The sequence below is a fragment of the Phaethon aethereus genome (genome assembly GCF_964289735.1).
Source record: "Phaethon aethereus genome assembly, chromosome: 26".
Lineage (NCBI taxonomy): Eukaryota > Metazoa > Chordata > Aves > Phaethontiformes > Phaethontidae > Phaethon > Phaethon aethereus.
Genome location: NC_138602.1, coordinates 4,383,079 through 4,410,450, shown reverse-complemented (window position 1 = coordinate 4,410,450; position 27,372 = coordinate 4,383,079). Strand labels below are relative to the sequence as shown.

The following is a 27,372-nucleotide window of genomic DNA, read 5'->3' as shown; positions in this document are numbered from 1 at the left end:
TATCGTTGCAAAATGCTCACAGTACGATTATGTGGCAAGCGCATGACAAGAAACCACGTTGAATAGACTGACTATATTTCCACCACCTTCTGAAGATACCAAACGTGAATTGAACACAAGAGCTCATATTTAACAGATGCGCCTTTGAGGCCCTTTGAAAGTTATTCAGCTCAACAAAAACCCATTAAACCTGACATTTTGCAGAAAGCGCAGCAGCCAGTCCTCTCTGATGGTAAAACTCATCTTTTTGTAGTTGAGGACTCTAATTTGCCACCTTACTGTGTCTGCAGCAGCACCAGCTCACTGCATGAACACGTGTAAGCTAACTTAGGTATCAAATTAAGGGAAAACTTTCACTCCATTAACCTAAATGGGCCTTCAGGAACTGACTCCTTGCTAGGGGTTGGTATAAATAAGTGTCTACACGGGATACTCTACTATGAGATAAGGAAGCTGTCCTCACCAGTATGAGATGTATGTCTCCACGATCAAAACAGCAGTGACAGCTCTTATAATTGAAGGAGCTGACCATCAAAACCATCAGATTGTACTAAAAGGTGAGACAACAGACCTTACGGAAGTTCATAAAACCTTACACTGTTTCTTTGGAGATGGACTGAAGAGCTGTAGTATCCCTCTATAGGGGGGATCAGCACATCTGTTGCAAGAAAAAAAAAAACCCCAGCCCTCCGCATTCTTCGGAATGGTACTAGAAATGTCAACTCGAAGCGGTTGTTTGTATGGTTCGTACAGCCCAAACTACTGTTTTGCAACCATACAAGAGCCCTGTATATCCTCCAGTCAACCCCACTGACTGCTCCTGCAGAGCCAAGAGCGGATGCCGCCTCCTCCTCCACCTCTTCCCTCTGAGTGATCACAGCACAGCCAAACAGATCCGACGGCATTACAAATCCAGGCTGAGGGCTGCACAGGGAATATCACCCACAGCTACGCTTCTTCGCTATCGCAGGGCTTTGTTTCTAACAGGTTTGGTTTTATGCAGATTTTTGGCTTTATGCACAGCGATTTTTGTGCTTCAGCAGACAAGTATATTGTTTAATTAACCTCAAGGGGATCTGATTAAAAAGTCAAGAGGTGAAACAACTCACATCCTAACCCACAGGTTATAACCTCTCCATGAAGAATATTTCACTAGTTTATGTAGATGATCTTGGCTCTGAACAGGGGGAGAATTAGCTAACCTCTCAAAATCCTTTCTTGCCCTGTCTTCCATAACATTAAAGCAGATCATTTCCTCTCAAAGCTTCCAACTGTAACATGGAGATGTTTAATCCTTTCACACCCCTTCGAGGTATGCAATGTCTCTTGGAGTACTTTAAGAATTGGTTTATAAGAAGATAACCTTGAACTCCACACGAAGGTAAAAAAAACAGATCTTAGTTTAGTCTCAGGAACTATCTGCAAAGTTGTTTTACTCTTTCCTTTTTTTTTTTAAACCCACCTTACAAGGTTATATTGAGTAACAATAAAGTCCAACAAAAATCCGCAGTACATTGTGATTTTTAGCTTGAAACATGATCCCAAAGTGATGAAGCAAGTGATAAATATACTTACAATAAATAATCTGGCATTTCTGAAGTTGATGTTGGTACACTAGAATTATTGCATGTTCCATTTAAACCTGAAAAAATAAAAACTTGTTTACAGACATTCTTAAACTTTAAATCTCTATACAATTAAACTTCAAATTCATAAACTTATCTGCAGTTTACTGAATTCTAAAGGATTTCTGTTTTGCTGTGAACTGACCAAGACAGAAGATCCACAATAAGGTGGCTGAAACTTCAAGGCTTCTCTAATATTCGTCTGTCAGCAAAACATTATCAACATTAGCCAATGCACTGAGCAGCAAAAAACCTTAATTTAATTGGTTTATAAACGCGGTCTGCAGGGTGGGATAACACCAGTATCACCACTGCTAAAGTAAAAGACAAATTTAGAAGTCCAGATGAGCAGTACAGAGCGCTAAGCAAGGTGCACATTCTGTTCTCCCGATTATACACTACACAGATTCCTACTCTTAATATTCCAGGTTCAGATTCCTATTACTACTCCAGACTCCTATCAGGTACAACAGAGAGGTTTATAAGGCATGCAGCTTTTTCCTGACATAGCCCTACTGCCCTGTAGACAAATTGAAGTGCTCTCTGCTCTATGAAGTTGAAGAAACATGAATCAAGCAAGGCTCAGCTGAGGATGTTTAGGAGTTTTAGTGAAGGGACCAAAGACCTCAGGAGGAACAGGATTCTGAATGTGAGCCTAAACCAGAGGCCATCCTCATCATAAACCAGACGCTGCATTATTAGTTTGGAGGAAGGAGGCAGTTGCATACAGGTTTCAAAAGAGATATTTCTCACAAACTGCATTATACTGAAGGTCCTAATCAGAACTGCATCCATGAGAAGGCAGCAAAGAGGCAAGTGGAAAAGGCTGCAAAGGATTTAACTCAACTGCTTTGCAGAAGTGTATTTCTTCTTCCCTCTTCTTTCCAAGTCTGTTACTCAGAGCAAGCCTTATCTTGAGCGTGCAGTTTCCCCAGACGCGCAGGAAAGGTACGTGTAAGCCCCAAGCCTCACCCATCCCTACACTACTACTTTACAATTATTACCCCAGATAAACTGCAGGGAGCACAAAATGCCCAAGTAATACAAATAGGCATGTAAAAGCAATAACCTAATTATAACTTCTTCAAAATCAACTCTTCTCTGTTCCACGGAAAGGCTTTCCTTGAGCAGAATGGAAGAATGGCAGAAAAACCAGCGTGACTATAAACACCCCAGTCGCCAGTTCCGACTGCAGACGTTTGCAGACAATTCTGCTTTCGTCCTTACCTGACCACCAGCGTGAAAGATGCAGAACGCGGGTAAGGAAGATCGTGGAGGAGCAAGGGAGAAAAGGAGATTTATTTTGCCTGTGAGTGCCACCTACTGACTGCTGAAAGGACCCCCAGGGTCCCTCCACCGCCTCTTGAACAAACCTCCCAGGAGAAACTCCTGCTTCCTTGCAGCGCCTGGCCCAAGGGGGTCTTGGGAAAGGCTGTCAGCCATTTGCTGCAGACAAAAGGAGCAGGATTAGGCCCGTGCTATCCGCATGAAGTAAGGCAAGAAGGAAAAGATCCCAATTCAGATGCGAGCTGGCTGTACAAGATCCAAGCAGCCACTGACCACATCCTGTTTATGATTACTCCCAAGTCCAGCTCGGCTTCGTTACCTCGCATACATCAGTGGTGCAGCAGGAACAAAACCCGACTCCTACTAATTAACAAAGAGCCATTCATTAAACTGTTTTTAAAGCAAAGCAGACAAGGCGATAAAGGGTCAGCAACTTCATGAAGAAAGAATTCAGGGTATTTTGGTATACTGACAATAATATACACCGAGAGAGAGAATGTGTGTGTATACATCTACCTGCTCCCATTCAAAACACAAGGTACATGGGAAAGAAAAACAACTTTCACAGAAAAAACTACAAAAGAAAGATCAAAGCAGAAGAAATACCTGAAGAGTGTGGTTCTGCAGTGCCACACAATGATCAGAACTATGGACTGTCATAAAAAAAAAAAATCACTGGTGAGCAATCAAAATGCATTTTGTAGGCGATACAAAGACCATGGGGGGAAGGTGAAAGCTAATAATCACATTAACCCCAAGGCCCTGTGAAGCTCTCCTTCTCCAGGAATTTGACAAATTAGTTTCCGTTTCCAGTTACTGTCCTTTTTGAGCCAAAACCGGATGATTTTCATGCACCAAGCATGAAGAGGAACTCAGCATCAGAAAGTAGTAACGGGGCAGAAGAAAACAAGATGGATGCAAGAAGTTTAACAACAGATCGGGACTGCAATATTCCTACAGGCTGCAGGGGAAGTCCCACCGCTCCGGGGAGCGGTAAGAAAGCCTAATGAAACAGCAGAAAACAGGAGAGCTGCAGGCACTGGCAAGGGAACGGATCGCATTAGCCAACACGCGTTCTCTGCTCTAGCTTCTAAGGGTACGTAGAACTGACTTAGAAATATACTGGTTTGGTGGAAAACGTCTTCATCACATCTCAACGGGTTCATGGTTGTGTTAGTCCTCGAAGAAAAATTCAGAGCGATAGTGGGATACAACAAGCAAGCTCTTTCAGTCTGAAAGAGCTGGCTGTATGCTGCTCTAACAGCATTTATCACAAGACTTATCTATCATTTCTTTTGTATCCCATATTAAAAGCTTTTGTGACTAACTTTTCATTACCAAGTTAAAAATCAATACAACAGTCATCACAATACCAAACACGAGCAGAAGAGCTGTAAGTAATCAAGCAGCACTGCTTTTTCCAACAGCCTGCCTTTCATCCCCATATATTAATACAGCTTTTAATTTAACAAGGAGAAACATGACACAGTCTGAGGCAGTTCCAAACAGCATGAAAGGTTGAACAGGAAAAACCTGATATCCTCTTTTGAGAGGAAGCCCATTTGTTGATTTGTAGGTAGGGACAGCGATGATATTTCGTTAACCACACAGTCTCTGCGAGTGGACACGCAACCTCCTTCCTCAAATAGTTTTAGAGCAGAAATTATACACGGCCGATACCAAGATTATCTTAGGACAAGCCGTACAGGAGGACCTCTCGGACCGTACATACCTGTGACCTGCTCCTGGGGAACACTAACTAAGTCAGCATTTTTTATTACTTCACAGTCCTGCTTCTCCTCTTTGCATTTCTCTTCATTTTTCTTCTCCTTTCTCTCCTTTTCCTTGTCTTTGTGCTTTTTGGATTTTTTCTTGGTTTTTACATACGAGCTGCAATTGTGCTTGCTCGTTTGGGGACAGTCTGTCGACAAAGGATGAATCAGTCTGTCAGCTGTCTCCGGGTTCTCACAGTCTCTGCCGTTGTGAGTCAGGTCATTGCTGACATCCGAAAGGGGATCGTGAGGCCTCGGCAGCTCCAGCACTGGGAGGCTGGAGCTGGAGCTCACCGACTCCGGGAGAGCCGGCGGCAGGGCAGGGGCAGGGGTAGGGGTAGGGGCATCCTTCCCGTTGGAGGAATTCAGTTTCCCGTTGAAAGTAGGCTGAGTTCTGTGAGCCAAATGCGAGATCCTGGGCTTTTTGTTGGCCAGGGGATCGATGAACTCCAGAGGCTGGGATCGTTTCTGGGGAGGAAAAAGGAAATAAAAAAAAAAATTTTAAAAAAATCTTCCAAGTGTTGAGGCCATAATTTTGGATGCTGTTACCACTAGGTGGTGGTGCAGTACCAGAGGACAAGGGATTATCCCCATAAAAAGAGCCCTGCTATCGAAGAGAGCTGCCAGCAAGTGTCCCTGCTCCAGACCAGTCCTGGACACAGGCTCCAGGACTGCCAGGTCCTATAGAAGCTGATCCATCCCAAGCTGCTTCCCAACAATCCAACAGCCACGCTGGAGCCCACAGCTCAGTGAGAGAGCTTATAGAAACCCACCATCACATCAGCAATTACCGATCTCGTGCACTATTCCTACTCAAGCCACGCAACCCAGCCTGCTCTTGTTGCATCTTAATTCAAATCTAGCCCTTCAGAAGTAAAATCCTGTCCTTCATCCTCCCCCTGACCCAGCCACTTCACAAAGAACGGAAACAACCACAAAAACATGTCCTCTCTTCTGGTCGTGGCATGACATTTAGAGCACCTCAAAGTCCCTGTGAAGGCAAGATATGCTCAGACTTCTGGAGAAGGGAGGGATTCACAAGTTCTGCATTTTATTCCCAACTGATTTTACCAACTCTGTGGTCAACAACTTTACCCTTGCAATATTACTCCTTCCTCTTCTCAAGAAGGAGGCATTTCCCGCAAAAGGCGAGAAAGCGTCAACTGTTAAGTTCTCAGAATTTAAGGCAAAAAGAGAACATTTGTAGCAGTTTTAAAAGCCACATCACATGGGCCAACATGACCTAATATCCCCTTTTTAAATAAGAAGTCTAGAGAGAGAAGTGGTTCCCAACTGTCTCCATCAGCCAGGCCTGGACAGTCCCAGGCTGGGCTCGGAGACGCTCTGGGTACCCATACCTCCCAGTACGCAGTTGCCTACAGACTGTGCGTTAGCCCAGAGAAACTGCACCATGGAAGAACCCATCTGTCAGTCAGCAGAAAAAAAAGAAGAAAAAAAAAAAAAAGAGCTCAATGCCGAGCCAGAACTATGGCTGTCAGGCTCAGTCCAGCCTGAGACAGCCAAAATTACCTTGGCCAGCCATGAGGGCAGCGGTGTGTGCCTGCCTGGCAGCACAGGGCTGCAAAAACTCTGAGGAAAGATTATTTAGTGCCCAGAGGAAAACAAGCGATAGTTCTGGTTATTTCTTTTGGATATCTTATTGTTTTCTTTATGTCTCAGGCAGGACTGCGATGTGTTTGCAAATGGAAATTTGCAAATACAGAGGTGCAGCTGGATGCACAGCTGCTTTGCCAGGGAGCCACCGATTCGCTCCTTTTCCCCCCAGTTATTATTTCTCTTTGCTAACTCCAGGGGTCCCCAGGACAGCGCTCTGTGGCAGGAATCCTCCTTTCCACCTATCAAGGTAATTACGAAGAGGAGCTACTCGTTGTGCAGCAGAGCTCAAGGGGCAAGGACAGCACGTCGAACCGGCTCTGCAACATCACCGACTGCCTTCCCGGTAGAACACAAGCAGTGTCCATCTCCCAGAAGGAGCGAGCAGCCAGTCACCTGCAGGTCTCAGAACAGGCGACAGATCTGCGAACGCTGCCATCTTTTACTCACCTTTCTCTAAAGCCAACAAATACCAGCTTCACCTCTTTGGTTATGAGGTGGTATAGGCACGCGACACCTGCTCTGCCATGCTTCCTTAGAATTGCCAGACCAACCTTCTTCTTTGCTTTCATCCCACAACTGAACTTTCCCAAAATACCTTGCATTCCAGACTACCGAATCCCATCCCTATACTGGGACAGCAACCATTAGCAGGCATCCCTTCCCTAAATAGAAACTGCAGCTATAGTGTATCAAAAAAATGGTGGCTTACAAGAAAAAGGTGCCTGTGGTTTGCTGCCTGACAGCAGCCAGGTTAGAAGCACTGCTGGAAATGTTTATATTCCGTGTTTGGTTGGCCCTGTTGCACTAGCCTTTTCTAGATCCAAACCAACCAACCACCCAAAGTTTCGACTGGGTCATCTCAAGAGACCAGAAACATCCCCTGCAGACCTTTGCATCTTCCAAAGTATGTACAGCCGGAAGCGAGATGATTTTTCAGCCTACTTTTTTTTCAGAATCAGCTTAAGAAAAACACAAGACCAGCCTCCTAACAGCATTGTGTCTTTCCAAGCTAACTCGAAGGGGATCATTCTCTATTCACCAGGAACATGCCCACGGCAGAGCAGGAGAGGATTTGGAATTAGCTACCTGGCAAACAAGTTGCACAGTTCTTGTTCTCAGTAGAGAATTGCCTCCATCTCACTGCCAGAAAGCACATAATTTCTTTACCTGCTAATATTCTTTGCCACTAATCCTCGGTGCGTCTGTCCAGACAAGTAGGCATTACACATTCCATTGGCAGGAGGAGAATAAATACTCAACTTGTCTGGGCTGACCCACAGCAGAGAAAGGAAGCCGGCATTTCACAATGCTAGCAAGAAACGCCTGCACTGAGAGATACTAAGAAGAATGGGGACAGACACTGCTTAACACAAAAGCAAATGCAGCTCCTTCGCAGTTCAGTATCATGGAAAAACAGCTAAAACGTGCTTTTCACAGCTCCGTGCACCGGCATCTCAACAAACCAAAGAGCAGACCAACCTGCCCCTGATCTGTCACAGCAATTAGGTTGCAAAAGGTCAAGGTTTTTAATAACTCAGCCATGTTTGGGAGCTACTTATTACTGCTTCGTTCCAGTCAATTATTAGTAATGAGTAAAACACAAGCTCATTCTCCCAGGAACTCCAAGAGGGATGTAGGCACTGAGAAAAAAAATATAGCCCTTAAAACTAAACTTAAGACACACTGTCAGAGATCCTCCCCATCGGCTGTCACTGAACCACATTCAGAGGAGAAACAGATGCTAAGGAAACCCAGAATTAGACTCTAACTTAATAAAACAGGAAAAAAACCCCAACAACCTATTGACCTAAGAACCTCCCAGCAGCAGGTGATTACAGCGTGCAGACAGGCTGAACAGCTCAGTCTGGACCTACGTCCAGCAACTGCCTCCATCAAGAGCAGAGGGAGCCAACTGCTGGCTCTGCGCTAACCCGACCCAACACCCTTGGAGAGGGATCACCTACCTGAGGAGGAGAGCTGGAGTTCACATTGTCTTTTGGTGGACTCAAGGAAGGCGCTTCTCCTTGAAAACTGCTGCTGTTCTGTGGCTGACAGAGTTTCCTGAAAAAACAGAATTTAGGGCTGTTCAAATCCCGTGCTTGACAAGCCAACAGATGGTATTTCAAATCTTCCTGCAAAGAGCCTTCTTGTGGGCTCAAAGCCTGACTGCTTGAAGATGCCATAAAAGTAGCTCATTCAGGCACTTACGGTTTTGACCTCGGACAAAATCGAGGAAGAAGAAACTACTACAGGAAAATATCAATCAACAACACTTGGTAACTGCTTATCTCTACCTTGCCTTCCCATGATTTTTGTAATTCTCTCTGAATGGAGGCAACACCTTGGACTGACACTGCCGGTGGTGTGGCAGGGAGGGAGCAGGCTGGCGTAGCTATCAGACTCACAAGAGTCCCTACTGAGGATGGAACTTATTTTCTGACAGTTTTACCTCTTTTCTCTTTGACCTGGTAACATAAGTATTTGTGCTGGTTTTGGCTGGGATAGAGTTAATTTTCTTCATAGTAGCTACTACGGGGCTGTTTTGGATTTGTGCTGAAAACACTGTTGATAATACAGGGATGTTTTTGTTATTGCTGAGCAGTGCATACACAGAGTCAAGGCCAACAAATAAATTACAGCCTTAGAAAAATGATCCATACACAGATTAGTAAAAGCTGGCATTGAACTTCAAAGCGTATGGGATATAGATATCTATTCTAGCTACTGCCTGAAATACAGTTTAATAAGCAAGATAGTATTTAAAGTAATTTCTGCTGAGTTTGTCTCACCCAGTTAAAATTGGCTTCACGAGAAAATTCAGAAAGCAAGCGCACTGTAAAGGGGCTGAAACTCAAGTTCAGATGTTGAGGAGTAAGTTCTCCCACTCACTAGCACCATTAAAACAACACTTTACAGGAACAGCAGTCCTCGTTCACAAGCAAGCCCCTCTGGGTCCAGGAAAATCAAGATTATTACAGGAACTTTTACGGTGTTATTGGTCCACTAGGATTTACACGTAGGGCTTCATAGTAAGACATTTTTAAGTTGCATCATGCAAAATAGCGCTACTTTGGTCTGTATGTGCGGCATTGGACAAACAATAGAGACCTCTTGTAGCAAAAAAAGTACAACGCAAGTCATTCTAGTCACGTAAGTGCGTTAATTCACATTCACGCTGGGTATCTCCACTCCCCACCACCCAAGGGGCTCTCTAGATCTCAGAGTAAAGTTTCAGAGCGCACCAGCTTTGCCCTACTCTTTTGACACCAGCCAGATCACCCGTATATTAATCACCCAGGAAAAACTACTGTTGCATCAAGTTGCAGCTGTCAAGCTGAAAAAAAAATTTCAGGGTTAAAGGTTTTAATAAACTAGCTCTGTAGTCATTTTGTCACCAGCTGTACAGCCTAAATAACCAACGTCTAAATTCTTCCACAAGAGACTATAATCAGTTTTAAAGCGCACACATCTTTTTCAAACATGGGGAAGATTGCTTCAGAGATAGAGCCCACGACTTTACAAGACTTTCTTTTAACCTGAGCTTCAACCTTCAGCCGTATGGCAGCAACATTTTAGATGCCTGCAGTTTCGCTGCACTTCTGCTGCTTTGTTTAATTTTATTTAGAACAATCTCAATGGCCACGGATCAACCGAAGAAATGTACTCAGAGACTGTGCAAACAGGAAGGGGAACAGTGATATTCCATAAACAGGGCAGTGAAAGTGGCTTTGTGGATGCTGTTTGACTAGACTGAGCAACCTTGTCACATCTCCTAACATGTTAATTATGGATTTTGAAAAAGTGAATGAAAGACGACTACTTTCAATTCAGCCGCTCTTGTGACAGCGGAAAAACATTTCACTACAACGACGGAAGAAGGATGGAAAACACAAACAACATGAGGAAAAATGAGTTAGTCTAACATGGGCACTGTTAGACATAGTTTTAACGTTTGCAGATGTGCTAATTATTGCAGCCATTGAACCGGCGTGTGGCAACCGGACCTGAAAACTGAGAGGACATTTAACAATTGGCTGGATCTAGGCAACCACGCAGACTACCGCAGCCAGCTACGTAAAGTCCTACGTCTGGTGCCTGTGCCCTTTTTGTGAATGTTTTTCTACTGTCTTCAATCCTGCATGTTTTTTCCATTTTGTAGCCTCATTACCTGCATTGGCTGCGCGAGTCTTTGTTTGTACAGTTGAATACATCCTTTCCAAGGTCTATTTTTAGACCTTCGCATAACTGAATGCCACAATTCTAGAAAAAGCAGTAAACATTGCTTTCTACAGGGAGAAATTAACTTTTCTGAAAGCCATAAAGACTGCATGGCAGTTGTACTTTTCCATTTAATTATAATTCAACATCAAGGCCATTTAAACAAGTTTGATTTTTCTTTAGCATGCCAAAGCACTTCAAGTGCAAGTTTCTGTTGGTTTAACAAAGTCTCATCTCCAAGCCAACTGTGCTTTCAAATCATGGAAACTGTTCAAACAGAGCATGCTCTACTTAATCTTAACCAAAAGTGCAATAAAATAAATCTCAAAAACAAGTCAAGTAAAATCTCTATCTGCATTACAAAATCTGTACCAAGTCAGCACAAACACACTGAAAACATGAACACTCAGAGCAGAATTCTCCTCTAGAAACCTGGGAGATTCGTTCTTTCCCTGCTGCCTGCCAGCCAAGAGCTTCTGAGCTTGGAGGCTTCACCTACAGGAAAATATCCGTAGAGAGCAAAAAACCCTTTAGCAACTAATGAGACAAAGCTATCATCTCAACTAACTCTGTTAAAGGCTATCTTCAGGAAGGAACATGTGAACAGGTATCCCTTGGACAGTGAGGATTACACTGTAGGGGCAGCAGGACAACCGGCACGTGTTTTAGGGGACTTATCTCTACAGAACTGCCTCGTGCTTTTTCATGCATCCTTTACTTCAATCAACCTTAAATCTCGCAGGGCGACTGTAATGCCAACGGAATTTGCAACAAGAGAAAACGAAAAACTGCAGTAAAACATCCAAACAACGCTACAGAAATGAAGCGGCCAAGTCTCCAAAGCAAAGAGCTCAAGAGGAATAAGGACATCCACAGGAATAAAGCACAGTAGCGGCCGAGCAAGACAGCTACGGGACGTGGCTGCACGGTAACGTCTCTCTCCTCGCCGTGAACAAACACGGCAGTCTGCACAGGAAGCCGTGCACAAGAAGATATGGAAAAAGGAAAGGAGAGTTTCAATGGAGAGCCGAGCTGGACACATTTGCCTTAATCCATTCATCTCCCACGATTTTAAATGACCATTAACTGTAACAGCTTTTGTTCCCCACCCAGGTTTTTCTCCCCCCACAGCTTTTAGTATAACGAATGATTTAAAGGCAACTTAGGACGATCTGAAGAGTGCATTTGTTTTGATATTCAAGTTTAGTCAACTTCTGCAGCTGTCTGGACAACAAACAGATTTATTTTGTGTTATTTTAAGTCCAACACTTAACTTACCATTACTTTGGTTACCCTGATTTATAGCAACTGACCTGGCTCAGGATTTTCAAGCTCCAGATGATATTACAGAGAAGATGGAATAATTACCGAACAAGTATCCTCTTCAGCAACTGCTGATCTCCTTCAGAGTAGCCAGGCCAGTCCTTCTGCACTTCTTTGTATACACAATCTTTCAGTGTGAAAGTGCTGTCCTTGGCACTCAAATTTGCCACCTGAAACAAAAGTAATTTGCAAAAAACTGTTAGGGTTTAATTTTCTCGCTTGTTCTAACAAGAGAGATCTAAGATGTAGGCAAAATCTCAGCAGATTTAGCGGCAGTTAGTAGTGTCAGAGAGCAAAGGAGAGACTTTATACTTAATTTCCTAATTATTTAATCAAACTGTGCCTTTCCTTTTTGCCCCGCCCTTGCAATAGTTTATTACGGGTTTCCAAAGCATATCCAGTTTACTGGGAAACAAGTCCTATCAGAAGAGATTATTCAGCTTGGATAGGCTGGAACAGTACAATATCAGTTTATGGAAATACCTGGAAATAAACCCTAATGGGAACAGGCAGTTCACTTATCACACCTGTCCAACAGCTAAAATGGTGCCGTTTATTAGCTGATAGAGGAACTCAACTCTTGCGGCGACAGCTTAGTTAACAATGGCCAGAAGATAATTTCTCACTTACAAGCCAGTAAAACAGGTGACAGAAAGCTACTTTCCCAAGGAGCAGTGAGGAGAACGTCCTGCAGATATAATGCATTAGGGAGCTTGCAGATTACACTGTGCAGCTCCATGCATTGGGATCATCTGCTGGATTTCACAGAGGAGAACTTTTCAGAGGACTACTTCAGGGCAAGAACAAAACCTGCGATTACCAGCTTATAACCCAGGGTTTTACAATAAAGCATTGCACCCTAGATCATGTGCTGCCATTAGCTCGGTAAACTTGCATGAGAAACTTCGTGACATTGTTATCCAATTCTATCATCGGTAGTTTCCCCACAAAACTCTGCGTGGTGCCTACACGGATAGGAAACACTGCTGGAACTGGCAGAATTGTATTAGAATGGAAACAACTTGTTAAGAGTTATCCCACTTCAATCAGTCTTTCCACAGCTTGACTGAAAATTTAACTTCTTGCTGTTGGTTAGACATCTGAAAAATAGAATGTTAGCACAAACCAAAAAGCCCCAGTTAAGCTTTCACGGATACTGTCTTAGTGATCCCTTCTTAGGTGACCGTATGGCACTGCAAGTTTAGAAAGAAAACAAAGCCTTGAATTTGTTTTTATGAAAGGGATACGGAGGCACAGGTGCCCACAGCCAGGCTGACCAACTGGCAAAGCCAGCAACCACATCCCAAAGTTGCTGCTTTAGCCCCTCAGTTTGACAACTGTATTACACTTGAAATGGGAAGATGCTTTTATTCAGTCAGTGGAGATACTGTGCATCTGTTTAAGGACTACTGTTCTCCACTGCTCGCTCCGTTGTGGAGATGGTCGTGCTTATGAATTTCTATTATCCACGCAGCAGTAAGATAGCCTCAGAAAAGCAAGTGAAGGAGTGGAAAGTCTTGAATTAACTGAAGATGCTGTTAATTCTTCTGCTTTTGCTTTAGGGAGACTACGACCTAATATTAAAAAAAAAATCTATGAATTTAGAAGCAAAAAGCTGCAGAACAAATACAGCAAAGCTCTCCTGATAAGCGAAAAACAAAAAGCACAGTTATCAGTTTACATGACGAACACTTTGTTTTTCCTTTCAGTTCTGTCAGCTTTCCAAAATCCTGAGCCAAAACACAAGAAGAATTTGAGCTGTGTTTTACATTTAGATATCCCAGTAAACATGCCCAGGAGACAAAAGCAAAACCAGGTTCTCTTTCAAAAACTCTCCAAGAATCTCCCCGCTTACTGCCTTTTTCTACAGCAGAAGACACGCTGCTCGGCAAGGCTGGTAGCCCAGGCAGAAGAGCAACTCAGATTTTTCTCTGCACAGAGGCTGAGAGCTGCCACCTCCTTGTTTTGCTGGTGTGGGACTCTGCAAGCTCCACCCCAGGCCTCCCAAAAATAGAAACCTTGCAAAATGAGGCAAAAAGGCCAGCAGGAACACAGAGTCCTATGAGAGATGCAAGAGTACAATGAAACCCACACCTAGACGTATTTAGACATGTAACTTTAATGCAGCCTGTAATTTTTAGCTTATCTGTGTCTGCTTGTGGATGGGAGCCCTGGTAGCACTGAAAGGAGATTAAGTTTACAAGCAATACGTTTACAGCCAAATCAGCATTTAGCCCAATCAGGCTGACACTATGGACACTGCCCAACACACCACTTGCCTGCCAGGGGTTTGCGAGAGCATCAGTAAAAGGTGATTATCAGAAACGGTATTTCTAGTATTAAACCTATTTATAGCATTCAAAAGGGTGCTCAAAAGAATTCTAGCACTGCTGGAAAATTAAGGGCTATAGGATTAAAATCTAGGGAAGGAGCAAATTGTGCCAGCAATAACCCCTTTTTCAGTATGACCTGCCTTGTGCCCTTGGCAAATTAACTCCTCACTGTCTCAATCTTTTCAGCTATGGAAAGGAGTAAAAAAATAAAAATAAATAAAACCAGAGGAAGACAGCTGCAGCATTTAAATAAACACCCATGATGTGCTTTGCACTGCAAGAGCAATAAAGGTATTTACTGCAATTCCTAAAATGGCACCTTCAACATGACTCAAAGCGTTAAGAACTGATTCAGCTTGGAGACAGCTTTCACACTTGACATACAAATAATATACTTTGCAAGAAGCTGCATGATCTCCGCACCTAGCCAGTTGCACTGCTAAGCAGGAAAGGAATGGGTCTGAACAATGCAAAGAAGATGTAAAGCTTAGTGGAGAGGGACATAGTTTTTCCTTCACATAGGAAACATTACATGTATCAATACAGAACACGTTCCTTTATGTCCACATTAATAAAAATATACAGAATAGATTTATGGGTTATACAAATCAAACAGCTTGTAGATCCTCTGTTAGATAATTCTCCCCACGCCCGACCGGAAGTGTTCCTCTTAAGTAACTGATCTGGTGAACCGAAATCATACAGCTCAGCTGCATAGACCTAAACCGAGGCGTATACACAAGAGGCTTCCGCTTATCTCTAGCAAAATAGTAACGTGAATTGCGAACGTCTGTCGGTCACGGCCTTTAGAGAAACGTTCAGCTGCAGCTTTGAGATACACCGGTTACATTCAGGCTAATACAGAAGGTACTCCCGTTCTGAGAAGACATTTCCCTTTACCTAAATTGTTGCCTTCATCAGAGTACAAACCTGTTGCAGAAGGTTGTCCAACAAATCCTTGTCCTGCTGAGAAAGTCCATCCTTCTGCAATCTGAGAATAAGTTCAGGTTTCTTATAAGGCTTTAGTGCCAGTAAGTGCACAACCCTATCTTTGAAGGGTCTTTGAGAAATCGCACTATTGCCTCTCTTTATTGCACTGGCAAGGTTGACTGGCGTTGGGCGCTTCCTGGAGGGAACAGCATCGGAAGCTCCTGGTGCAGGTTTACGCACCTGAACCTTTTTGCCTAAAATGAGATGAGAATAGTGAACTGCAGCAGTCACCTTGCAAAGGCCAGTGGTCTGTCAACACGTATATGGAGTTCATTACACCACCTGAAGTGCCAGAAGATGACAATGAAGGACAAACACAACCAGCACACCCCATCTGTTCTGATACACCGCTGGAACGAGTATCCCATGAGTTTTATGATTCATGACAAGCCTGTAACAAGTAAATAGCAACACCAAGCTCTGGAAACCTGAGTATTATTGGCCACAAGCTTACATAAAGCTCTCTTTGTCTGCCAGCTTTTCATTTATCCCAAGTGCGTCTATCCCCACAGTTAATCTAACTATTTTTTCCCTCCCTGTGAGAAGAAAATTCTGCATTATTATGTAGAAGAGTCGAAATATGGAGTGGAAAGACCAGAACTGGTCAACGAGCGGCTCCCTGCTGCTGATCTCAGCAAAAACGCTACTCCAGCAGATGTTTCTGCTTTTAGAACAATAGGAACTTTATAGGGCTGGGTCCACCTCCCTTCCCCCCGCCAAACACAGCCACATGAATGGGGTCTAACACCGACACATTAGCCTATTCATTAGTGTGCTGTCTCTTCTAAGAGAATAACCCCTTCTACACTGTAGTAATAACTGCTTCACCCTCCAATTACATTTATGTATACGTGAGACCATAAGGCTGACTCAAAAGTTCATCTCGAGCCCTCAGAGGCAGCTTCCTCAACTCCGTCCCAAATGCGGTTCTTGGTTTCTGACAGCATGATACAAGAATTCATTTTCCCATTCCTATTGAAAAACAGCTTTAACTAGAACCCTCACACAAGTCCCACATCGCTCGCTAAAGCGCAAATCAAAGAATTTTACTATTTTGAATACAGAAACAGGTCACAAAGGCAGGCTGCTCCTACCAAAGGCAAAACCAGCAAAATCGAAAAGAAAATTTGTAGGTTCCAAGGTCTAAAACATGGAGATGCAATCAATAATCACTTCAGTTCAAGAAAGCGACCTTCACTAGACAAACAACATCCACCATTTACGGCAAGAATTTTGGAGGTTTATTTCAGCACGGCAATCCTCCACTGCTAGGAAGCAATATTTTCAACTGAGTCATCTGAAGATACTGGTGATTGTCTGCAGTGTTTATTTTACTGAAATGTAGATTGCTTAACTGAGACCCCATTTCCTGGCTTTTTATTACGCACCACGCTGATGCAAGTAAGCACAACCCATCGTTGGCTGGGCCGAGTTAAGACGAAAGGGAGAAAAACAATTCACATGTTAAACATCCCAAAATTCAGAGGTCAACTGGACTTCATTTCCAGAAATGGGACAAGAGAAAATTCGTCAGCTTTCTAGAACTCCCTTAACTCTTGCCAGGTCATGAGCAGCAAACACACATTGGAATATTTCCAGTAAAGGCTGGAGCCAAAATGCGCAGTGATAGGAAAAGAAAAAAATATGTTAAAGCCAGAACACGAAGTCTTTTAAAATATTTATACATGTGCATATATATAGGTGTATATGCACACACCTATTTAGTGTATATATAAGCACACATATCCCCTTACAGACATATCACCCATCTATTTACATATATATTCGTTCAAGTGTTAGTTCACATCTATACTGTCCTGTTGATCTCCAATTTCAACATTTCATATAAATTCTTCCACATCTGAGCTGCCTGGAAAATGACTCCACTGACGTTTAAGTGCTGAGCTCCGTGTTCTCATGGAAATGTGAGAGCCAGCCATCTCCCTCCAGAGTAGCCTGCAAGCGAATCAGCTGATGGTGCTGGCACACCAAATACGTGTGTCCTGCAAGAGGACTGTCCTTGCCCAGGCTCTTCCTTCTTGGAGGGGTGCTTTCCTCCCGTCTTAAACAGTGACATCTTATATATGCAGCACGCACTCCACTCCTTTCTACATGGTTGTGCCTCCATTTCAGAGCGGTAAACGTTTTAGCCAGAGTATTTTTAAATCAAAAGTTTTGCTCTATCTTTCCGGGAAGCAATTTGCTTTGAGAATCTTCTCCTTCACAAGCCCAACAACTTCATCCACTTACTGTAATGTTCTCAAATATAAGCTAAACAAAATAGTCTTTTAGTCTACAGGAAATCAATGCATTTCCTTCCTGATTACTATCTTATTTCTCAGCTTCGAGCACTTGGCTGATAGAACAATGAGTCAGAGTCAGTTCTACATTTTGCAACTCACCATTCTCATCACAGACATCCTCTGAGAAGAGACTGCCTACAGATCACATGGGCTACAGAAAACTCAGCTGGCTCAAAAAACCCAAACAAAACTCCACTTTCTGGTTCACATTTGCGCCCTAAGTTTGTGACCAGACTGAGGTTAAGCAGGGACCCGAGCCCAAAGCTAGGTCTCTGCAAGCTCCTTCTGGAGCCCACTGATATTTGCCACAGTTTTATTTCCTCTCCAAGAGTCTCCTTTCCTTGACACAGTAAGATGGTTTGTTTGAGGCTGCAGTCAGCAGCACTGCTTCAGTCTTTGTTTATTAACGCAAGGGCACTGCTATCCACATCCTAGATGTTGCGCGTTACGGTCTCAAGCGCAGGCACACACTAGACGTGCGACAACAGCAGTGGCACGTTTTCGCTGACTTTGCTAGGAGCACAGACACTTCTGGTGGATCAGCAGTATGCTCTCAGCATCACCGCATGACAAATACGAAGTAATGCCAGAGAGTGATGTGACTGCACGCAGACAATCCTCAGAGGCCACGCAAACACCACCACACATGTTCTACGGTGAAGATGGAAGCCATGAGGAAGTCACAATACAAGGAGAGTAGCACTCTCATAAATCAGACACCCATAAGGGATTGCCAGATACTTCTTAAAGACTTTTGTGGGCAAAACAAACGTCAGCATTTGACTTCAGAAGCTAGGGAAGACACCCCCAAATCAAGTTGCTGCTTACCTACGTATCTGCCCCCAGGCTTAATGACTATAGCACTCCGGCTGCGAGTCTCCTCCTCTGCCTGTGCCATGCTTTGCCTCGCCTTCTGGTAGGAATCATCAGTAGCACACACGGTGATTTTATCCTGTATGCTTCCAAGGCAATCCAGATGGATATTGCCATTGCTGCAAAAGAAACGCAACGGAAAAGATACTCCCAACACTGCAAATGGGCACATCTCTGTCACTGGTGACTAACTGAGGTTGCATTAATTAAATAATAGGAGGGGACAGAAAGAAGCCGAGAGGTAAACAGATTCCTCTGTGAGCATTTCCTTACCCAAACATACACACACAAGCAAAGACTCTAAAAGGAACGAAGACATATTAAGTTTTGTTCGGATTTGTTAGGGAAAAGATTGTACAGAAGATAAGACGTTAAAAAAAAAAAAAGGCTAGGTTTTCTTTTACTATACCACTCACCTAGATACATACTGCTGGATACAGTCAAAACTCCCTTGGGGGCTGTCCTTGCCAATATTTGAAAGATAAAATGTGAAAGTCCGCACTTCCGTAGGTCGATCAGGCCTTGGAATTGCGATGTGCTGTTTGGAAGGAGAAAAATATTGGTCACTTGGGTAGCCCACACTAACAAAAAATGCAATTTTTCTGCAGTCACTATGCTTTATAGCCGTTTTGCAACTCACTACAAGTAAAGCATATGGATTCCTGCATAGGAAACTATGAAGAGCAAGAAGCTACAAGGATTTAAGTTAGCAAAACTGTATGCACTGAAAAGATAAGGTAAGAGGTAGACAGAGGTAAAGAACAGCTAAAGCAACAGCGATGTCTGTAACAAACAGAGGGCTGAGCTGGCAGTTCGCTGCCTTTAAACGCAGAGCCCACAATAATCTTGTTCTAGGAACCTGACCCAATTCTATTGATTCAGGCTCAAAACAGGCTTGCTACTGCTGTTTATATTCAATTTAAAGCATTTGAGACTTGTTTCTTTAGAATTAGTGATCCAGCACTAAACATAGTACAAGCCAGGTCACTAGGTAGCATGCTTATTCTTTTTTAAGAGATTATAATTCCATAACGAGATTTCATGGCTCACAGTAGAGTGTGTGACGCTGCTGCTAAATTAAATATTTAATCAAGCATTAAGTGTGCTCCGCAGACAACTCTACAGCGATCTGCATTGTTTCCCCGCCCCCAGCCATTCATTTTTCAAAAGGGAAACTGTTTCCTCTCTGCATTCAAGATCCAACATAAATCTCAGCATCTGAGCTCTACTATCACATCAATATTTGATAATTAAGATGGCTTCCAGAAAACAAGACAGAAGGAACATCAGCTTCAACCTATTTTAGGCTACGCTTTACCACACAGATTTATATTTACCCAGATTGCCACATACATGCACAAAATATATATGCCTAGCAAACCAATTCGTGGCATCCACATATGACTGCGCCCTGTCGTAGAAGACTACTGCTGGTACAGAAAGGTTTCTAGGTGGTTTCCCTTTGACCTCAGACGTCTGCAGCAGCCTGGAAACCCACTGCATCTGTGCCACTTTGCTAAACCACAGGGATGTTCTCAGAACCGGCAAGAAACGCTTGTGTGAGCTGCGCTGAGCTGAGCCAGTGCGGCGTTTTCCATTTACTCTCCGTAAAGACCAACTCTCCTCCAGCCAGCCCTCAAAACAGACTTCCCTTCTTTCGAAGCAGCAAGCCAAGAAACCCAGACTCGAGCAACACAGAAGGACAAGTTATCCCTCGCGCAGTTCCAGGATCCGCATCTAAAAATACTCGGAGCAGATTCGGTGGCGATCCGGGCGCTGACGGGCAGCGCTGACCCTCCGGCAGCGGCAGCTGAGCCGTTATCTCCCCTGCCAAACGTGCGCCGGCAGCCTTGAGCCCTTAATCTGTCCCGGCACCCTCTGCCCCCACCCATCCAGAACAAATAAAATTCTCTTCTGCTTTACAAGCGAGCTGAGAATATGCACAAAGTCAAAGTTATGTAAACAGCAGATTGTGGGTATTTTACCATTGGCACTGTGCACCCGCTAGTTAATTTGCTGGGAACGGGGCAAGAAGGTAAATGCAACAGGTCTGTTCAGCTTCTAGCGCCGTGCGTTGGGGGAGTGAGTTGTGCCGCACGTGACGGGGTTGTAAAATAAAACCCAGAGGATGTAATCAAATCATATATTCTCACACTGAAATAACTTGCTTCTAGCTCCTCATTTACCATTGTAAAAAAAAAACGGCTGCTCCGAGAGCCCCGACTCCGGCATTTTTGTAGAGTTTCTGCAGCTTCTTCAAAGGACGTAAAATGAGACAGGAGCGAAAGAGTCATTTTAGCGTTAAACATTGCTCGTTCCAGTACTCAAAAGCGTAGTGTATGCAAACTGGCCGTTATCTAGGAATTATTTTTAGCTGAAACAGAAGGTTTCTCAAGCCACCAAATCAGCATGGTAACTGCTCTGAGGGAGCCCTAATTTTGGTGCAGAGTATTACACCAGTAACCATAGACACTTAAAAATAGCTCAGTACAGATGTGACTTCTGTTTTTTTTCTTTCAAGTAATATTCATCTGTGTACAGCTCATTCTGAATGGCAATTTCACCTTCCTCTATTAATACCAGCACAAGTTCATCCCAAGAAACAGGGGAAAACGTCATATTTTCCAAACATGGCAAGTTAAGACGTTTTGTTCCTAACAGTTATATTTAAAAAAGCTGCATGAGCACACATGTATTTGGCACCTGAAGGTCCCCCCCTCCCAGTTCAGTTCTTTCCCCGCTCCCCCCATCCCAGCTCCCCCACCCCAAGTAAGCACCTGCAAATTTGACCCAACCTAAGCTCTAATTCTGCACATGCTTTTCCCAAAATAGAAGCATCTTTAGCCTTTCTTGTACGGTTATGCACACCATCAACTACCACCATTTGTAACGCTTTGGTAGTCAAGTTCTTAAATTCTAATTTTACATGCACATTGAAAGCAGCAAAATGCTCAAGACTCTGTATAAACTTACGAAACTATCCAAGAAAATCCAGTTCACGATGAAAAACTAACAAGCAGGTGCTGCTCTTAAGGAATATCCACATAGTCCCACTTGAGCATCTCACAGCAGAGTAATACTCTGCTAATTACAACCCACTTACTGCTATTGAAATTCTGATTATTACACAGATTATTGCTCTGAAAAAGTAATTAACAAGACTAGCATTGCTGTAAAGAAATGCATCCCAAGGCAAAGATCATTTACGGTCCACAGTTTACAAGAACTCATGTGAGATTCAATCCAGACCTTGTCACTGAAACAGCCGTTTTATTTTGGGCTAGAATCACCGACATCCTCCTTTCAGCACCTGGCCGACACAGCTGCCACCTTGCTGACCCTCTGGTTTATTCCTCACCAATTCCCTTCCCTGGTTAATTAGAGTATTAAAGTTTTTTTTCCCGTGTATTAGAAGCTGAGAGTATCCTTGACAGCCTTCATTAGACTAACACTGGGAACAGGCATAAAGGACAGGGACGCAGTAATTTTAAGCCTTCTAGAGAATTAAATTAAGGAAGCAGCAGTTTGTTTTGAACTCTTATTTTACATCCTGCCTCCCCCAATCATCAAGTTCTTTAAGTTCTTCCTTCTTGCGAGAGGGATATTCACACAGGAAAGTCACGCTGTTAGAATCTCATCTCACTGGACACCGCTTTAAATCACACTCGGACATTTGTGCTACACACAAAACCTACCACCCTCAAAAGTTAAATGGAGTTAAGTCCCATTAACTCCTTCACTTAACTCCTCCAAAGTAACATTTATTAGGACACAAAATAGGAAGGCAACAAATTGGGGAATTAAGGTATAGCGGAAGAGAGCGTATTCCAAAAATAAACAGCTAAACAAATACGTTTTAATGTCATCATCTGAATTTGAGAACTTGTTAAATTACTGAAACTCTCTTTTCAGTCCAATTGATAGGAGGCATTTAAAGCCTCGTCGTCAATTCCTTAAGGCAGGGCACAATCACGACATATACAAGTACTACACTTAAAAACAGATGGTTATGCAGCTGCCAGCTTCTTGTCATACACAGTAAAAATAATAATAAAAAGGACAAAGAGCCTTTTCTATCTCCCCCAGTTGAACTGGATCTCGCTTTCTTCAAAGCTCTACCTTTGGCCTTTACTCAACAGTGCAATTAATTAAACAGCTGAAAACGAGGCAGGCAGAGGTCAGCTCTGTGCTGCCAACATCATCCTTCCACCCGCAACGCCCCGGCGCTGCTCACACTGTGCAGGGCTCAACGCTTCGCTCTTTAAATGGCAACATCAGACGCAATCGCGCCGCTTCGCTCCTTTTCCATTCAACCCGGACTGTAATTGCAGGCGACTGGCAGCTCTTTCACCAAAAACTCTCCTCTGGAAGTGAAGGGCTCAAATATAATTACAGTGCATTAAATACTTATTTTTAATTTTTATAAGGAACAGCATCATTTTAAAATCGGCGTTTTCAAAAATTATTATACGGAGCTGCATTATTTTAAAATAGGTTTTCTTCTGGTTAACCTGAAAATGCCGGGGTCTGTATCACATCCGGGTGAAACCCACCACAGGAGGAGTAGTGCAGCAGCTGAGGGCGGTGGAGCATTTTAAGCCATTCTGATTCATTTTGCTACATTTCCTTCCAAAAGGAGGAGGAAGATTAAGGAAGAGAAGAGGCATTTCTAGAACTTAAGCAGCTTTACAGGAAAAGTGAGGTGTAGATCCTCACGAGGTGCTCTACAAAGGGAAAGGAAAGCATCTGCAGTCTTTTTAGCTGCTTTATTACATGCAAAGCTGTTTGCTCATCTAATAGCAACAAATCATGCAGCCTTAAAAGTTTTCCTTGTCACTCGCTTCTAATTTTGCCAAACTTCAGTTGCAGATTTTTATCTAAGCTTTCATGCTGAGCTTTCTGGGAAGTTTAATTGTAAACAAAGTAAAAAAAAAAAAACTGGAAATTGCTCCTTTATTTATTTCCCAGGACAAAAAGGGCTGTATTTTTCTTCTTAACTTACGATAACAATCATGTCTTTCCTGCTACGTTTTGTTAAGAGTACTATGTACTATTAGTAAGACTAATATCACAAGGTAAAATATGGGCAAGGAGAAACGTGCTACACTTTAATGCCTACTTAATTCAAGCGTTTTTGAAAGTTTTATTGTGCCACCACAAAAAAAAAAATCACAAAGTCATTTACAGCTGAGTTCAGGTTCTTGGAACAAACACAATTAAATTCCCCTTCCTTCAGCAGAGCACCAAACTTAAACACACACCTTTTTGTATCTAAAAGGTATATAAATGACATTTTTAAAGTTCAGTGAAGAGTTGCATTACTTTACCAGAAACACTACCAATTAAATCTCAACTTTGTCAGCAACAGGCACAACAGACGGTTTCAAGCATCTATAAATATCTTCGAGGAGTTCACTCATCGGAACAGAAGTTAAGAGAAATAAAACTCCTAAATATAAAAAACTTTTGGTACTCACAGAAACCGCATGGTTGTTCAGATATACATATTAAATAAAGCTTCAGCACATTTGCAGCGGCCCCCAAGCTGCTATGGGAAATAACTGGTACCCGTGAAGTCTTGCACCAAGTTTACCAGGTTTGAGATGGCGTTTCCTTAGGACACAGGCGAGGTTTCCGTGGATTGCTGCACCCACCACGGTACTGCCATCAGCGAGCTTTCCGTTTCCTTCTTCTACCCAACAGCAGGGCCTTATAAAACTAAATTTCACCACCAGCAACACTGGTGGTGCTGGCGCTATGGATTTAGCAAGGTTAGAAAATAACCTTGCTATGGATTTAGCAATGTTAGAAAATAAAAGAGCAGGGGGAAATTTTTATAGGGAGATAATCCGTGCCATCAATGAGCAAACACTCTTTCCAGGACCACATCTGAACTTCATATCTCACTTTCAGAAATCAGAGCATCATTCTTTGAATTGGAATAGGACAGACATACAGAACAAATACCTTACTCAGATGAATTCTATAAGCCAGTAAAGAACTTTCCAAGGCAACCCACATACAAACTTACCCCTTGGCTTCCTTGAAACTGGATTACTGGTTTTGATGTCACAGCATCCTACAAAAACAAGCAGAAAAAAGTAAGATTACCTTAGAGAAATTTAAAGCTCCAGCATTCCCTGCCAAAAAATACTCAGCTTGATTTTTCGCCTATACTTTTTACTCTTTCCTTTTTATTTTTTTAAAGAAAAAACCTTCAGGGAAGAATAGAGAGTTCCAAGCAAGAAAATATAAAACCTCCTGAAACAGTGATTTGTACCTAGAAAAGGGGTAAAATTGTCAGTGGTACCCTTACTTTAGAAAAAGAACAGCTCTGAGAGGACACCCAGATGGGCCACGCTTAGTTCCCTTCTGACCCCTAAACCACATTTCAGGCACAGAATAGCTTAGCTGTGTATCTTTGGTGCTTATGTAAGTTTTGAGTTAAACAGTGGATATTTGAGGGGAAAATTTATTACAGTTCTAGGTCTGAGAACACGCTAAGCAAATTTTTTCCAACAGAAAGCTGGCAATTCATTGGAAAAGCAAACTGCAACTCCATTGCAAAATCCTGTTGTTACATTGCCCATTTCAACAATCAGCCTCTTCCTCCATCCTCATTTGCTTACATTTCAAGAAGTCATACTGCTGCTAGCTCTAAAACCCCTTAAATCTGCTCAAGACAGAAACAGCACTGAATGTCAGCCTTTTTGCACCGTGACTGCACTTTTCAATGTGATCGCACCTAACATTTCAACTACAGGGAAAGTAGTCACGTATGCAATCCAGGCCACGCTAAGTTTTTAGTTCTTAAATTTCAGGAGAATGGTGGCTGTCTTGGTTTTATTTCCTCAGTCGCATAAAACACGCCAAGACACCCTCCTGCAGCACGGGAGTTGTGCTCCACGGGCAGAAAAACACACCACGTGTGGGATCCCATTGCGAAGCCTTCCAAAGGGCAGAATAATTTACAAATAGGTTGAAATAGCATTTAGGAGTCAACACGTTGCCACATATACAGGAGACACATTTCAATGGGAGAAACGCCAGGAAGAGTTTAGGAGACAAAGCCCAAACGGCACATTTGTATCGTGGTTTTTGTACCACAGCGCCCACAGTTCTCGCATCTCCCAGCATGATAAAGAATTACGTCGCCTTCCGGAGGACTACAGAAAGAGACATTTAGCAGCAGAAGAGTTAACAGCTTGAAAGCCCTTTAAGTTTATCATCTCTCATAAAACCTTTCCAAATGCTTTCAGCCCAGGAGTGAAGAATCTAAGCCACAATATGCTGACATTAACAACAGCAAAAAAATTCACTAGCAAGAAAATGTCCTTCTAGCACAGATGAATAAGCTCATACCAAGACAGTGTTCAGAGTCTTTTAAGAGCCCATCTAATACGATTTAACAGATCTGCATCACACCCGAGATTGTTCCGAGATATTTATGACAGTGAGTAAAGCAAGAATATGCTTGAAGCTGACAGCACTCACTGTGTTGTATAGCGAGTTTTATAGACCCGAAACAACCTTTATAAAGAAACAATAAACAACATCTTGCTCTTCGTACAGAGATCACTGGATTCCTTGAGTGCCACGACACTGCATACCACAGCACACTGTTCACAGACAGACTGGCCAGCTTTTTGTTCACGGTGTCAGCATGTACTGTGCAATGTGTCCAGAAATTCATATGAACATACTTGAGCAAACAAGCATTTGAAACATTAAAAAAATCTGGATGAAAAAAAAAATCTGGATGCGCATCTTGGACAGCTAATTATGGATTTGAGAAGTTCTGCAATTAATCCTGGAAAATTACTTAAGTGGAATAAAAAGGTAATATGAAGCACGTAAGTAGAATAACGAGGCAATAACAATACAAAAGTACTGTTAAACAAATCAGGACAAGCTTTAATTACAGAACTTATAAATTCCCTAATCTACATACAAAAAGGTTCGAAGTTAAGTGCATAATCTCAAACTTCAAAATGAGTGTTCATGGGAGTTAAATGGCAAACTTTAGCTTTATTTCCTCGAACTCCTGAAATTTTCTATTTCTACCTCCCTGAGCTCTCTGTGCCTATGGGCTGCTGGATTTTGTGATCTGCCATGTAGGAATATCTGTGTTGTAACTCCCTGCCACACTCCGCAGAAGGGATCCCAGGGAAGAGCTGGATATTGGAGAGTCACTGCACTGTCCAAGTTCCCTTTTTGGGGGGAGAAAGGGAAGGATCTTGGCTTCCCAGGGCCATCACCCCTGTAACTACACAGGCATCACTTCCCTTCTGCTGATGCCCAATTCCTTGGCTACAGGTCGTTTGAGAATGTTCAAGGAAGAAGAAAAACACATGTACACCCTAACCTAATTAAGGATATAAATTTAAGTACTTTTATTAGATGAAATTAAATTCCTGCATGGACATGTTCATTCAGAACAAAAGCAAACAGACGAATTAAGCTAAACCAAGTTAAAATCGTATTTCAATTTATATCTTCAGTTTGTTTGGATTAACTTTCCTGAATGTTCTGGTATGGACAAACCCCAATTTTAAAGAGTTCTTGCTCCCATTTCCAAAATCCCTCTTTGAAAGAGTCACCTAATTCTTCTTCCTTAGTGGAACTAAGTGAACTTCCTTAATTAGTTTCCTGGAAGTGCCCTCCTATCCACCTTTAGTGGGAAAAAGGTCTCTCCTTCCTTCTGTCTTTCCTTCTAATTAAAAGAAGTTACCTCCGCAGCCCTAGGACAGGACCATGGTACTGCTGCGGGTGCAAGTCTGCCTCTTCCAGAGTACACCAACTCACAGGGTACATCTTTGGTGAATCAAGGATGCTGATGAAACTTCACCTTTGTGTTCAATTAAGCAGCAAAACAAGACAGATCTGTCCGAGCAACTGGGCCACCTGCACAGCCTAAGCATCTTCCAGATAACAACTTCTAGTTTCATTCCTCTGTGAGACTCAATATATTTAGGAACGGCTACTGGAGGCTGATTAAGATGAAGACAAAAATCTAAACAAGAAAACAACA

At 42.8% G+C, this 27,372-nt stretch overlaps 1 protein-coding gene across 1 annotated transcript in view; it reads right to left on the bottom strand.

Moving 5' to 3' along the window:
* The window catches only part of ELL (elongation factor for RNA polymerase II), a gene marked incomplete at both ends in the record, with an annotated part of 29,836 nt that extends 2,681 nt beyond the window's left edge, over window positions 1-27,155 (bottom strand). The window contains 9 exons of the mRNA XM_082010915.1: window positions 1,576-1,642; window positions 4,645-5,152; window positions 8,266-8,362; window positions 11,888-12,012; window positions 15,106-15,359; window positions 18,297-18,460; window positions 18,758-18,879; window positions 24,373-24,420; window positions 27,147-27,155. Coding sequence (XP_081867041.1) covers window positions 1,576-1,642; window positions 4,645-5,152; window positions 8,266-8,362; window positions 11,888-12,012; window positions 15,106-15,359; window positions 18,297-18,460; window positions 18,758-18,879; window positions 24,373-24,420; window positions 27,147-27,155 — 1,394 coding nt within the window. The remainder of the gene's footprint in view (window positions 1-1,575; window positions 1,643-4,644; window positions 5,153-8,265; window positions 8,363-11,887; window positions 12,013-15,105; window positions 15,360-18,296; window positions 18,461-18,757; window positions 18,880-24,372; window positions 24,421-27,146) is intronic.
* Window positions 27,156-27,372: the final 217 nt, after the last annotated feature.